General features: G+C 32.8%; 1 protein-coding gene and 1 long non-coding RNA gene across 4 annotated transcripts; one reads left to right on the forward strand and one right to left on the reverse strand.

The window, feature by feature from the left end:
* LOC109333009 (glycine-rich domain-containing protein 1) lies at positions 1,159-7,474 on the forward strand. 3 transcript variants are annotated; one of them, XM_019568229.1, is made up of 9 exons: positions 1,159-1,308; positions 1,769-1,959; positions 2,748-2,865; positions 2,972-3,226; positions 3,699-4,154; positions 4,584-5,122; positions 5,472-5,664; positions 6,314-6,469; positions 6,578-7,474. In XM_019568229.1, exons 2-9 carry the CDS (start codon positions 1,802-1,804, stop codon positions 7,229-7,231), a joined length of 2,529 nt encoding a protein of 842 aa, XP_019423774.1. In that variant the 5' UTR covers positions 1,159-1,308; positions 1,769-1,801; the 3' UTR covers positions 7,232-7,474. The 3 variants fall into 3 exon arrangements, with proteins under 3 accessions (XP_019423774.1, XP_019423775.1, XP_019423773.1); XM_019568230.1 differs by having other exon boundaries at positions 1,170-1,308; positions 1,776-1,959; XM_019568228.1 differs by lacking the exon at positions 1,159-1,308 and adding an exon at positions 1,494-1,583.
* Positions 8,097-10,058, reverse strand: LOC109332691. Its single transcript, XR_002105919.1, has 3 exons — positions 9,829-10,058; positions 9,548-9,632; positions 8,097-8,411 (listed from the first exon to the last, which is right to left on the reverse strand). It is a non-coding gene; the product is annotated as an uncharacterized LOC109332691 (long non-coding RNA).

A 15,689-nucleotide genomic window follows, 5' to 3' on the forward strand; every position in this document is an offset into this window, starting at 1 on the left:
TATTTGAAATTGGTCAACACACGAGTAGAAGGGCCAGACGAAAATTTAGCATGCTTTTCGGGAAATACAACCTTTTTTTTTGACATCTTTCTATTTCTAACTCTAGTACTGTTTGATCATGATTTGATTTACTTCTTTTTGTAAATTTAATTTTCCATCGTATGGTAATAATACACGAATTTCTACTGAAAAAGTTACACCTAATCTTGTCACAGAAGCAGTTGCAATAATGTGTATAAAACCTTTTCAAATGCTAATAAAAACTAAATAATTTTTGTTTCTTCAAAAGTTATTTGTAAGAAAAACTCATGTGATAAGTAGCTAATGTTTTTCTTTCTTCATATAGAAAGAAGAGGTAAGAGTAAATTTGATTCTAAAATATCAATTTTCGATTATTTTTTTAACATTCCACTCAAATGGTCTATTGTATTATTTTTCCCAACTTAATGAGATGAACTTAAAAACTTTATTAATTTGTGTAATAGTTTTGAGAATATTATGGTATAAGAAGATAAGTTATTACTTGTGTCTTATTTAATTATTTTTTATAAAAATATTTGTAAAACTAAATAAAATAGTACATGTGTCATACTTCTTTTAATGGTCGAAGGAGATATGTTATCTAATGGTATGAAGAGATACTTTATTCTCAATAGTTTTTTTATTGTATTTTTACATAATTCATCATTTATATATAATTATCATTGACTTTTTTGTACTACTAAGAGTATCTCTCACTTTATGGTAAGAAATAAACTTTTTTTGGGTGTATGACTGTCTAGTTCAACAACTGTCTAGTTCAACAACTGTCGGTCTTATGAATCGAACAATTAATTTTGTTGTGATTCTAAGGATCTAACAAAATTTATACACCACTAGACTAACGTTTTATTTGTATTATTAACTTTTAAACATAGTTAATACAAATGATAAATAATACATCAATTATATATAAATTTTTATATTCGATATTGTGTATATATCACACTATAAATTATGGATTAATACATGAAAATCACCATCAGTAAATAATTTTATTAATTTGCGTGAATTTTCTCAGAAGATTAATTATGGATTGGGAGAAGTCGTTGGTTGTGACGTTGTGTTACTTGTAGAATTGTCGTTTGTTTTTGTTTTTATTGGATGACGTGCGGGCTGGAGTACCTTTTTCATTGCAGTACAAAGTCTTCGTACTACCCTTTCCTAATATTGCTTATTACAATGTCACAGAAGACAACATAAGTTGTTTCAGATTCATATCTTCCTTCACCATTTTCCTTCACACCACCATCACTGTTCTATTTCTAGGTAAATCCCAACTTCATCTTTTCAAATTAAATAAATAAATTGTGATAGATACTCATACAATGGACTTTTTCCATTCTATGTAGTGGATGATCGCAATATTTATCTTATCTTCTTCTTATGACCTTTGTTTTGTGTTTTTGTTTGTTGCATGATTTTATTGTATACCCTTTTGGAGTTTTGACGTTGACCAACTTGTGGATATGAATTATGATATTCTTTCTCTCATATATATGTTTTTTGTAGACCTTACTGTAAATTTGATACCTTTTGTTCTGGTATGATTCCTTCAAATTAATGTGGAAAACATTGATTGAAAAAATTATAAAAAGGAAAAGGGAGAATCATGAATGATGCCAATAAGATTTGTTTTTGTGAAGTGTATTTTCTGTTTGATCACTAAAATTGAGACAAATATGTGTTAGAAGTAGTTTAACTTACACCAAGAAGTTTCTGCTGAAAGATTGCAGTTTCTGAGGTTAATTATTATTTAGAGATGGAACCACAGCAAGAATTGGAGTGGATGAAAGCCCAAAAGATTGCAATAAGTGTTGACCTTGTAGATGTGGCAAAAAAGCAGCTAGAGTTCCTTGCAGCTGTTGATAGGAATCGTCACCTCTATGACGGTCCTGCCCTCGAGAGGGCTATCTATAGGTAAGCATTCTGAATTCTATCATCTCTTTGTATTGTTTCTGGCCACTAATTATTTTATATCAAAGGAGTAAGGATTGTTTTTACGCATCTAAATATATAATTTATTTTTTCAGCATACCTTGTGAGGTTGTTATGAAAAATTGATCTGTGTTTACATTTCTGTACTTCATATCCAATGTAGAGGCATTTCTCATTTACAATTAGAAATCAATCATAAGTTTCAAATTACAACCATGATATATGCGAATAAAAGTTTTAGGGTCTCGCTAACCATAGCCCTGAGTAAGGAATCAAAAGATAGACTTTTTATGGGAAAGTATAACATTTAAAATTTTAAAGTATTGAATATATCACTTCCGACTACAAACTTTATATTTTCAATTCCTTAACCAAACTCTGGTTAGCATTGGCCGAATTTTTATGGTTGAATGTAGTTATAAATAACAAATCTTTATGTTTGCCGCTTTCACTTTTACTTCGTGAGTCATGAATTCTATTCACTGTCTAAAGGAAGGCTCTTTGAGATTCTGTCTTGTGGATTCTAGTAAAGAAGTTATGTGCATGCAACGCCAGATTAGGTCCATCGTGGAATGGAGATATCATTACCTTTTGTCCCATGTAGTTTATGAAGTTTCATATCTTCCAGCAATCTGCATTTCTTCCTATGATAACTTTGCGATGTAGTTCATGTTACGTAGCTGTCATGGATTTTTTTTCCTGATATATAAAAAGAACTTCAATCTCTTGATTTCTTCCTTTATCTTACAACAATGAAAATGAATAATCAGGTACAATGCTTGTTGGCTTCCCTTGCTTGCCAAACATTCCGAATCCCGGATTACTGAAGGGCCTTTGGTAGTTCCTCTTGACTGTGAATGGGTTTGGCACTGTCACAGGCTCAATCCGGTAGGCTTCAGACCAGAAAGTATTTATATTTTTCTGATTATTGTTATTTCTGTTTGTTTGGGGTTGAGTTGCTGATAATGAATTTGGTTTTGGTTCTATTTCACAGGTGAGGTACAAATCTGACTGCGAGGAACTTTATGGGCGGGTGCTTGACAACTTTGATGTTGTATCTACTGTTCAAGGAATTTGTTGCAGGCAAACCAAAGAAATCTGGACTAAACTGTATCCTAATGAGCCTTACAATGCTGATTTGATTAATCTTTCTGAAGAGGATATCTCTGAAAGGACTGCTACACTTGCAAAATACACCAAATATGATTTGATTTCAGCTGCTAGGAGGCAGAGTCCATTCTTTTACCAGGTAATGTAGAGTTAGTGTTTGTTCTATTTCACATAGAACAACCAATGTAGTTTATGTGTTATACACTCAATTCTTGATATTCTATAACATCTATCTCCATTTGCCAAACCCCTTTTTGGATGTTAACGATGTTTACGTCCTATGTTCAACCTGACTTATCTTTGTTCTTATTGGCTTTATTTAGCATAATTTCAAATAGACCTATGTGGTTTCGAAATACCTTGTGAATTATGAGTAGAAATAATTATCAAGTTTGTGTAATTTTATTCTGAACATTCTCAATTCTATCACATCATCTGCTAAAAACATTAATATAAGACATGGGAATGTATGAGTGCACTGTTCAGTTATTAGTCTGTTTGGTTTAGTTGGATAAGCAATTTTTGGAAATTTCATCACCAATGTCTTTTTCTTATGCATGGCTAGCACATAATGCTGTTTTTTTCTAAATGAACCCTCATCTTTGTGAAAGGTATCAAGACCCCACATGAAAAATGATCTGTTTATTGAGGAAGCTGTGGCCAGATATAAAGGCTTTTTGCATCTTATCAAGACAAACAAGGAGAAGGGTTTGAAACGCTTTTGTGTTCCAACATATGACATTGACCTGATCTGGCACTCTCACCAGTTACATCCAGTTGCTTATTGTAAAGACCTCAATGAAGCGCTTGGGAAAGTGTTGGAACATGATGATACAGACTCAGAAAGAACTAAAGGAAAGAAACTGGATACTGGTTTTTCTGGAACCACCAAACAGTGGGAAGACACATTTGGTACAAGATATTGGAAGGCTGGGGCTATGTATAGGGGTAATGCACCATCTCCCATCACAAGTAACCCTTCTTCATATAGCATGATTCGCAAGAAGGTTGTTTCTTCCAATGAACATCCACAAGAAATTGAGCTACCAGATCGGAAAGTTGTGGAGGTACTTTCAGAACTCCTCTTCCGTGCCATATCTTACATGTTATAAGCTCTATCTATGGATTATGTACTTGCTGCAAACATGTAAAACAAGTCCATGTTACATTTATCGAGACATGTACCGGAATATGCAAATAAAAGGTCATGCCACATATCATGAGAACTTTGTTTTACTAAGTTGTATCACTGGATCCATAGTAGGGAAATGTTTCCTAAACAACCATGGTTGTTTAGGATATTATCTATTCTCTTACCTCCGGATATTATATAAAGTGGTGGCAATTTTTCTTGATTTAAAGATTTTTAGAAGTATCACACATTGTACTCTTGTACATGTATAAAGGCATAGCAGACTAAACTTAATAACTATAACTGCAAAAATTTCTATTTATATGATATTGTATTTCTAATGTCCTCTTGAATCCTTTTCCAGGTTCTCTTGGAGTTTGTTGGGGTTAAAAACTTACCAGAGGGACAAGAAGGAGGTCTCTATGTTTTATTTTCCAAATCACAGCCTGATGCATTTTTTGATGTTAAAAGGAGACTAAGTATTTTGTCTGAGTCTGGAGAGAAACAGGTTGCATCTTTCCAGTGTGAACCTACTGGAGAGCTGCATTTTGAACTCATGTCCCATTCTTCTTCCAAGTTACCAATAATAAGATCAACAAAGACACTGGGTTCTGTTTCATTCTCTATCAAAGAATATCTTAACCCACTTTCAAAACTCAATGTTGAGAAATGGTTGGAGCTGTTGCCAAGTTCTGGTACCATGAACTCAAAGTCGATCTTGTTACGAGTGGGCATCTCATTTACTGTCCCAGTTCCTGGACCATATGCGCTTGAAATGACTAATTCTCGTCCATTTTCAAAAAATACATGTTTCTTCAAACTTCCTGGTAGGCCTCAAGGTGGCAAGAGGTGGACTGATGTCACTGATGAAACTGGCACAAGATTCATCAGCCTCCAAATGAGGTACAGTGTATGCACTTTATGCCAGATATTAGAAGTGACAGAATTCAGTGTCAATATGGTTTTGTTATTCCTTTTTCATTGAATCTTTTAGAATTCGTGCATAAATTATTAGAAGTTTCAGATAAGAATGTTAAAACAATGAGGCGATTGCACTTAATCAGTTAAAGCAAGCTTTCCATATGATAGACTTAAAATTAGTCAGGGAACAAAATATACAGAAAGTGATTCCCTGTTTGTCATACATGTTTGAATTCCACATCGTTTATCTTCTATATATGAAGTGAAATTACTGTTGTTGCTTTCTTAAGATCTTAAACTATAGTCTTTCGTATCTCCGATTAAATTTCAGGGACTTGAAGAACAATAAGAACACTGAAAATCCTCGTAAGGAGGTTGTTGCCCTTACAAAGTCTGAGGAAACTTGTACTCTTGCTGAGTCTAAGGAAAATGGGTGGTCTATTATGGATGACCTTTGGTTGTTTCACCTTCCAAACAAAAGCTCAAATGATGGTCATCTCTTTGAGCTTACAGGCCCGAAAATGGTATGCATTTATTCCAAATTAATCTGATAGTGAAAATATCTTGCAATCCAAGGAGATCTTTTGGGTTTTGATTGCACCACAATTATGACCAATACATCATGCTTTAATTGTCCCTAACGTTGATGTTGAGGCACTGTCAGAATAAAAAGAAGGGACAAATATAATAGTTAATCACACTTTTTTTATGTAAATACTATCTACTAGAGAGGGCTCCACCACCTAAAAGCTTAAATTTTCGTAAAATTAGTAATTGGCGTAGTATCTAAGTCCCAATACCATGTCAAGAATTCAGTCCAAAAGCTCAAGGTATTAAATGCAGCTCAGGATTTTTGTTTCTGTTGAAGTATATCAAATTTGCATAGATGAATGTTAGGTGGTCAGAATTTTAGAGAGACTGAACTTCTGCGCTGCATTGTTCCATAGGCATAAGTAGTTTATAGCAGTGTTTGCTGCTATTTATTTGATTAACACATAATTTAGCATTAAGCGGCAGGATACGATTTTCATGCTCAAGTATCCCTTGACTTAGTTAGCTCTATGTGATTTTCAATTTTTACATTGCTTAGGCAATGGAACTTTTCAACAAAAGATATTGTGTTCGCAAAATTTACTTGAGGAATTCATAAAGTTGGTGTGATTTTTGGTATAGGTTAAAGTTTTCTCAGGAAGAAAGCTAGACTATGAATCGAGACACTATGGGAAACAGGGAAATGAAACGGACTTCTTAACGGCAGTAGAATTCTCCACAGAAGATCCTTATGGCAAAGCACTAGCATTACTGGACTTGAAATCAAGACTTGTCTTGGTACATTACTTCAGTGCTACTATATTAGACGTTTTCTATAGACATTCATTTTGTAATTAAAATTATTTTCTTTCTGCATTTTGGTCCGTTCTTATAATATTTGAATAGGCAAGGGAAAAGTGGATGGTGCTGCCCGGAATCATATTGGCTTTCATTGCTTCGTATATGATGAAAATGGAAGGATATGAAGGCATCATTACTAAAAGTAAAGATTTGAATGTGAATGAGCATGAGGAAAAGGAAAGTGAAGAGTTGAATGGAGTGGAGTTAACCTTTGAGCCTAACCTAATTGAAGGGGTAACAAAAAAGATTGGTACCTTCAGTGGAGGCTGTGGTAGTGGTTGTGGCGGTGGCTGTGGGAATGCAGTGCAAAGTGGTGGCTGTGGTTCTGGCTGTGGTGCTGGCTGTGGTGGAGGTTGTGGAAATATTGTAAAGAGTGGTGGCTGCGGGGGGTGTGGTGCTGGTTGTGGCGGAGGCTGTGGAAATATTATAAGGAGTGGTGGCTGTGGTTCTGGTTGTGGTGGAGGGTGTGGAAATATTGTGAGGAGTGGTGGATGTGGAGGGTGCGGTGGTGGTTGTGGGGGAGGGTGTGGAAATATTCTAGAGAGTGGTGGATGTGGAGGCTGTGGTGGTGGGTGTGGAGGAGGGTGTGGAAATGGAAACATGACGAAGAGTGGTGCGCGTGATGGAGGATGTGGTGGTGAACTTGTTCGAGTGAATGTGGCATATGAGCATTTGAATGGGGAATCAGTACCTGCATGAGAGAGTGTGTTTGATGATTATGCATGTCACTATGTATGAACCAAGCCTTGTGTGTCAATAATCTTTGTTTCAAGAACAGAAAAAAATCCAAAAATAATACGTCTGGTTGAACATGTAATGATAAATAATCAACTAGATATCATGACTTGCATTTAGTTACCAGCGTTTCGTTACGCTTTTCCATGTAACATGCATTTCACAATAATAATGTATTAAGATTAAGATATTTTCATGTGGAAGTTCACTTTTTTATTGTGGAGTTTATGGATTTGGATAGCCAAAATTGCAACCTTCAACCTATGCTGTTTGCCAAAAACAGCCGAAGGATGTAAATACTACATAGGCTATAGCCTTTAAGCATGCAATAAAAAAATTGCTTTCAAACTCAGTTTTTTTCTTTATGCCATTTTTACATCTGATTAGTAAAATAAAAAAGTATGTTGTTAATAGAATTAATAACTGTTATACAAATATTGCCAAATGATTATTTTTCAATCGTTGGCTAAGTTTGAAATTATCATAGAGATTTAACAAAATTTAACATTAGTTTTGATTGCATAACACAACATTTGCCTTATATCCGGGCTGAGACACAAATAGAGAAGAGAAAGTTGAAACAAAGGATGGTTCGACAAAGGATGAAGAAATGAGATTTGATAGTGTCTGAGAAAGATGAAACAAGACATTGTAATTTTTCTATACTATGCATTCACATTCATATCTTGCTAAAGTCGCATCATTGATGTTCACAACATGCCATGCCAAAATTATTACTTTCCACATTCTAAGTCCAAACCCAATTCAAATTCAAAACAATAAGATATATGTAGAGGATATAATTGGAGAACAAAGGGACCCAACTCAATAATTCATTAGAATTGCTTGTTTTTCCACATAATTACAAATCAGAGCACGGGGCAACACAATGACTAAGTTGGAAAATAGATAGAAACCAAACCAGGTTAATCAAAGCATAAACAAAAGCTTCAGAAAACTATATATAACTATTTAAACACACATCTTCTAGCTGAAACTGGAAGCATAAAAAAGTATATTTTTTAGCTTCTTTATTTAATGTTTGTCTCTGTTGCAAGATCTTTCATATGATCAGCAGATAAATATGATTGAGGGGTCACAGCAGCATTCATCTATGAGGCAACAGCAACACAGAGCTGCAAGACTGAGAGGGAGAAAGAAGAAATTTGTCAATAAAATGAGGTGGCGCTAGTTTTAATTTTGTAATAATTATAAAAATAATGTGTAAGTGTATTTGAGTAAATAGCAGCATATTCTAATAAGTTGCCCAATTTTTAAGCAACTTTTTTAGGTGACCAGTTGTTAAATGTTGAAAAGTTTTGATTTTAGTCATTACCATTAGGAAAAATCTTCTGAGTATTAATGTGACTAACAGAGCACCACATTAGTCTTGTCACATGTCTAAATTGATGTGCGTTAGCCTCATGTGGTTTTCGTCCCTAAAATTCAGTTTGTTTTGATTTTAATCTCCATTATTTGCTGACATGACTAATAGAATTTCACATTAGCATCTCATGAGTCATGAGCATGTGAGTAGTTTGACAAAACTGCACATTTTGTTGGTTGTTTGATAGTGCCTTTCATTTTAGGAAAGTTGGAGTGAATATCTCAAAAGAAAAAATGAATATAATTCTATTAATATCTTCTCATTAAATTAGTCAAAGTATTGGTATAATGGTTTAAGTGGTAATTTACTAATTAAATTGTATATCAGCAAAGTTAGATATACATATATATTAATATTAATGTTAAAAAATAAAATAAAATCAATAAAAAAATTATTTATTAAAAATACTTTAAAATAAAAATCGGTCAATATGACTGGTACGGATCAAATAAAAATCGACCAATATAATCAGTTTTGACCGATATAATTGTATAATCAATATAGTTATAATACCATACTGGTATTATGATCGATTTACTGGTTGAATCACCAAGTACGAACTAGTTTTTACAACAATAATATAATCTCAAGTAGTACTAAGCTATTTACAAAAGTCATAGATAGGCTTAAAGCCCTTAGAACAGTTGGAATGTGTTTGGGCACTTGGGCAGAGTTTCGGCTTAGGTGGCATACTCTGCTAAAAAATTCTAATGGCTAAAATGTTAACTTTCATATACCAAAAGCTTAAATAAGGCAACAAAAAATAAAGTGATAAACTTTTACGATTTTTTTTCCTTGTACTAATGAAGAAAAAAAACTACAACCAGAAGATGGATAATTTAACATGAGAAACAATTGGTCTTGTGCATAGCAATGGGAAATTGAGAAGTTACCATCCCTCAAGGAAACCAGCCTGTCCTCCAGGTGGTGGAGCAGCATACTGTGGTGGTGCCATTACAGGAGGACCTTGATAATACCCTGCTAACAAAAATTCCCCAGAAATAAAATAAAGACATACAAAGAAGAGAACAACTAACAATTGAAAAATAAGAACAATTTTTATCTCAGAAGTGGGAAAAGGAAAAAGATAAAAGGACATTTCTCTCCACCAACCCACTATCATCTATCTCTTCTTTGTAGGCCAAAAGAAGAAACATGAGTAGAGGAAGGATACCTTGAGCAGGGTATGGATAAGCATATTTGGGGTCACTCATTTCTGGCAAATGGAGCACAAAGTGCAGTTTTTTTTGTCAATATTAAATCAGAGTTATGTCTCTGCTCCTCTATATCCTTGTAATATGTAATAAGGAGAAGAGACTTGACTTTCGAATCTGGGTTTTGTTCTCTTCACACTTCAAATTTAAGCTTCAAACTCTAACCACTTTCTTCAGTACTTGTCTTTCAGGGAAGGTCACTAACTAACATACTTTTTCACCGGCTCTCTTCATATATTGGGTCACATTTCATACATATTTAAGATATGATTTAGAAATATAAAGAAAATGTATTTTAAAAAAAAAAAGGAAAATATTAACATATCACAGAGTAATTTTGTATAACAACGAATTCGGCTTCCGGATATATACAAATATAAACAACCTATTATAAAAGGTTTGTTGATATTCTTTGTAGAGTACGTTAAGTTGTTTGTATTTATTTTGAACTTCAGTGAAAAATAGATGTCCCAACAACATTTCAACACTTGGATAGGAGAATTCCTACATGTAACCTTTATATTAACGGTATGGTTCAAATGGAACTCGTCTTGGATGAGCCCAGGGTTTTTAAGAGGCCACATGCATACATGGCCCGATGAAGGTGTTTATCTAACAAAGTTGTGTTTGTGAGCTGAGTTTTAGAGAGAAAAGAATTAAAAAAATGAAGGCTTAAGAGTCATATCATAAATATGATTCATGACTCTAAAGTCTTAATTTTCTATTTCCCCCTCCAAAACTCAATTTATAAATAGATTCTAAGAGTTAGTTTGGGAGTTGAATTTTAGAGGAGAAAGAAGGGAAATTGAAGGTTTGGGAGACATAAAATACACTTAGCTAACTCTCAAATATTTCACTTCCCTTTCTTCCCCTCCAAAATTCAACTCTCAACAAACTCTAAAAGAAATATTCTCAATTAGTCATCATTGTTATATCTTTTATTAGGCATTAATGTAATGTATCTAATATTTAAGTGTGACCTTGGTCCATATTGGTGATGTTTGACCAACTCCTCAAAATCAAATTGCATATATAGTAACTTGTAGGAGTGGTTGCACATCTAGACTAGGGTTTTATTCAATATCATTAAACTTACTATTTTCAATAGCTCTCTTACTTATTTGGTAGAGAGTACAATATTAATTGAATCCGCGTGCTTATATTAACTGTCTACAATAGTTGCTTGTCTATGTAATTATCACATATACTGGTTATGTAATATTGATTCATGCACATTAAATTATAAAGAGCAAGTTGTACATTAGAGAAGTCTCTCAATTTCTGAAAATTCCCTTAATAAATGAGAAAAAAATATATGCAATGATAATGTAAGAGTTTTTATATTTTCACTGTATTATTCATTATTATTTTTAATCATTGTTGATTTTTAAATAAAAAAATACTGATAATAGAAAATGATACATTAACTATATATAAATTTTTACACTGTCATCACATAATTAATTACGTTTAATAAAGGTTTCTAGATGCTTCTCAGTGAGGGGTGCAAGTTTTGTGTGTTATGTTTGGGCTTGAAGCAACCGAATTGTCAACTAATGTAGGTCCGTAGCCCAACTATTACACAAGATAGTAAATCTGAGGCCCAGCAAGTGGTGCATGCTGCATAGCTTAGTCTAGCCTTTGTTTCGGTTTCCAAAAAAGAAATTGGTGCTAACAAAATGAGTACAAACATTGTAATGAACTTGGGAATGTATGCGCCTCACATTTTTCTAAAGGAAAAAACAAAGCCTTTAAATTTAGGGTGGAGCATCCAAGCGAACTGCAAGTTAGTTTGCATCCAAGCGAACTGTAAGTTAGTTCACTTCTAAGCGAACTATTTAAACAACCGTTGAATAAAAATGACGTTAATCTGAGCTGTTAAATTTGTCATAGGTTATCTCTTGCGTGTAGAAGTCAATATGGTATAGGGCGACTTCAATATAGAAGTTGGTTTAGTTGAAGTCATTTTCATCCAAAATGACTTCTAACCTTTGATGAAGTCGTTTTAGACCGGTACGACTTTTGTGTTGAAGTCATTATCACATGAGACAACTTCATGTTTGACATTGTTATTAGCAAAAACGACTTTACAAAATAACAAAATGCATTGTAGTTCATTCACTAAAAGACAACTTAATTGTCAATGTGAATCTGGATTCGACTCCCTCTTTGTCCATATGGGTTAATATCATATACTAAACTGTAAGCCTAATGAAGGAAGAAGGAGTTGAACTCAAGTTCTCCTTGATACTTAAGTTGTGTTTTACCAAATGGGTCGTAGGGAAATGCAATATCTCCTGAAGTCGTTTCTATGATAACGATTTGCTGAAGTCATTTTCTCTTGCACCGACTTCTATATTGAAGGTGTATGATGTTACCATTACTTCTAAAAAACTGTAAAAAATGATAATTAATAACCAACTTTTTCATCCAACGACTATAAAGCAATTTGCTTCTAAACAAACTATTAGTTTTGGCCTTAAATTTAATGCAGTGGAATGTAAACAACAACATAGATTCTCGAGAAATTGAAACCACATTCGCCATTAGTGTAGTACCACAATATTTTTCTTTAGTCCTCTGTCAGGAAAAAGAATAATAATTTGGGCCGCCAATGTCTCCTTTTCAGTACGTACTTCCAGCAAGGTTCTATATATTCGTCCAGGAATCTTTTATAGTTTATATATGTATACTTTTGATGCTGTAGGGATTCCTGACTAAGAGCCAGAAGGAACAAATTATGTCCATATTTTACTACTAGGAACAAACAACAATAGAAAATTAGAAATAGGTATTCAACCAAAGCTTACATTGCTTAATAAGGTCTAGATCACGTGCGTTTTTGTTCTTTTCGACCACTTCAATTGAAAACGAGAAGTGATCTTTTTACTTGTGTCATAACGTTGTTAATAATCCATATTCATATATTTTGTAAGCTTGATTGTTGATCAAAGCATAAAGTTAATATGAATTGTATTCAAATTTCTTTATCTAATGTTTGTCACTGCTACTGCAATTAATTGAAACTACATGGTCCAAAGTTGATAATATGTATTATTACTAATCTGCCTGTGAGATGGAACTTAAAAATGCACAAATATAATCACATTATTGGTTGCAAATGCAAGTAAGCCGGGGGAATGTAATGATCTCATTTTTGGACTACTGTAATGAACACCCCATTATGTACATGTTCTAATGAAATTATTCTGGCATGTGAGTTTTAAGTATTACAGTAATTATGACCGGAGGTCATAAAATTATCCACAATATATAATTCATTCAAATTGATCTGTTAGAGCTAATAGATTTAAATAGATATAATTTAATTGATAGTGTTGATAATGGATTGATTCAAATCCATCCATTATAAAATCTATCCAAAAATAATAAAAAATGATTATCTTTGCATTTTCAGTTTCATTTAATATTTAAGAAAACTAAATTTAAGCAAATTCATTCATAATTCTCACTCTCACTTTTATTATTTTATTAAATTGATATCAATTATAGGAAACATGTATATAGTTAATATTAAAATTTTATTCTTAAATACATAACATATAGATGTATTATAAAAATGTATGCACGACCAATATATGAGTTTAATACACTGTCACTGCATCTCCGCCGTTTATATTTAATTATCAATGACTATTCAAAAAAAGTAATCCAAACGAATAATGTATGATGTAGTGATTATATAAATCTTTATACTGACAGTTTATATGTATTACACTATAAAAGTATTTGTTAAATAATTTACACGTAGAACCTTAAATGACACATGCTCATAGAATTTTGGGAAAATTTTTTCTATAAAGGTTCAAAAAATCACTTTTTAAAAAAATTGATTTCTACATGGTTTTAGAAGTGTTTTTTTAAATGTGATTTTAAAAAATGTTTAGTTGGAATAGTAGTTTTTAAAATAATGATTTTCTTCAATAGATTTTTTTAGTTCCAATAAAAAAATCAAATAGATTGGATATCCATCTATCCAAATCTATGAAAATGAGTCATAAATAAATTAGATGGATTGGATGCTTTTAAATGAATTTATATGGATTAATGGATGGTTTTACATCGTATCTAAATCCAGCCAAATTCATCCATTTGTCACCCCTAATTATAACGGTGAATTAATTTGGCTATTCAGTAACATGTGAAAGTAAATTAGCACGAATAAAAGACATAGAAGTGTCAATTCGATGTTTTAATTAATAGCTACAAACCTACAAAGTTTCAAACCATGATTATATTCGATGATGACAATGATTGGAGATTTCTCCAATGTGTGATATATAACACCATTAGCAAAGAAAACAAATGGGAATAATAGCTAAACACAAAATATCAGTAGCTAAATTCAAAATCTCAGCTGGGTTTTAGAAATAGCAAGCAAAGTCAAGTGTCGAAGTTGTATATCACTGATAACTTAGAAGATATTCTGAATCAGCATTGAAGTCCTAACTAAATCCAAGCATGATGCAATCATCAACTTGACACGATAATTACACCATGTTAGAAGCATTGTCTAGGGGTTCTAGTGGCCAGTTGTTCTATCAACCCTTGCTTCATTTTCCACATAAAAATGAATTACCCAACATGTAAAAGAACAGTATTTAATGTTGACATCTAAGAAATTCAATAAATATAATAAATATTGGCCTCTACCGTCCTTAACTTTATGGTTTAGCTGTCAACTCAATATGATCATGTTATACAAGAAATTGATCATATATTCTTCTCATGATTAGCTATCTAGCTAGCCTTTTCACAAGATAGTCTCTGGTAGCCTCACTAGCTAACATTACATTATAGTTCTTCAATCAGTTCAATGCACCTAACTTTACCGCCACCCATTTTCACCTTTCCATTTTCTTCCAAGTGATTGAAGCCTGAAATATTGTTACTTGCATTAGCTTCTGTTTGCTGTAATATTTAAGTTATAAGCAACTATGTTTGAAATAACCTGCACAATTTTTTTTATTTACTTTGAACATAATAATTTTTTAGAAAAGTGAAAACATTCAAGTGAGTTTTCTGACACAACACCAGGTCGAATGTAGTTTGGACTAGTAGGTGACTTTGCACAATTAATATATCAATTTGTATGCCAAAAATATAGTTGTCTAAACTCTAGGCCTATAGCTATAAATAACCCTAATGAGTTTAATGCTACTATTTGCATGTATCACAGAAGGAGGGTTTTCACGGTATACCATATATTCATATTTTCCAACCAATGAGTTTTGCTGCACGTACAACATTACTTTATTTTCTAGGTACAACAATAAATTAAACTTCCACTAGCTGTTCTCTACAGTGAAAACTGATAACAAACAAATCTTAACAAAATATGACTTCGTACTGACTAAACTTTTTTTAGACTCCTAGTTACTAAAACTAACTCTTAGTGCACGTGGGTTGAAATATAATTTAAAGGGTGTAACAACACATTTTTTCATTGAGTCATATTACTCACTATCCATCGCAAGTCAGCTAGCAGGAGTTTATCCAAAGTATCACTGTTGCGAGTTATATTACAATGTGTTGGTCTAGTGCTATAAGGTTCCGCTAGATATTCGAAAAGAATAAAATGTGAATGGTTCAATTCCTAAAAACAACACTTGTTAGGAAGAGTAGAACATTCCAAAATAGATTTGTTCCTTACCCAAACCAAAAAAACATTGAGGGTGAGCCAACAGACTCACGATCTTGTAAATATGATCACTTAGATTCTAACTATCATTTTAAAGCCTAAATTAACGAATCTAACAGTGATTAGTTAAACACAGTAACCATGTTTTAGCTAATCCTG

Source organism: Lupinus angustifolius, chromosome LG18, assembly GCF_001865875.1.
Source record: "Lupinus angustifolius cultivar Tanjil chromosome LG18, LupAngTanjil_v1.0, whole genome shotgun sequence".
NCBI classification, from domain to species: Eukaryota; Viridiplantae; Streptophyta; class Magnoliopsida; order Fabales; family Fabaceae; genus Lupinus; species Lupinus angustifolius.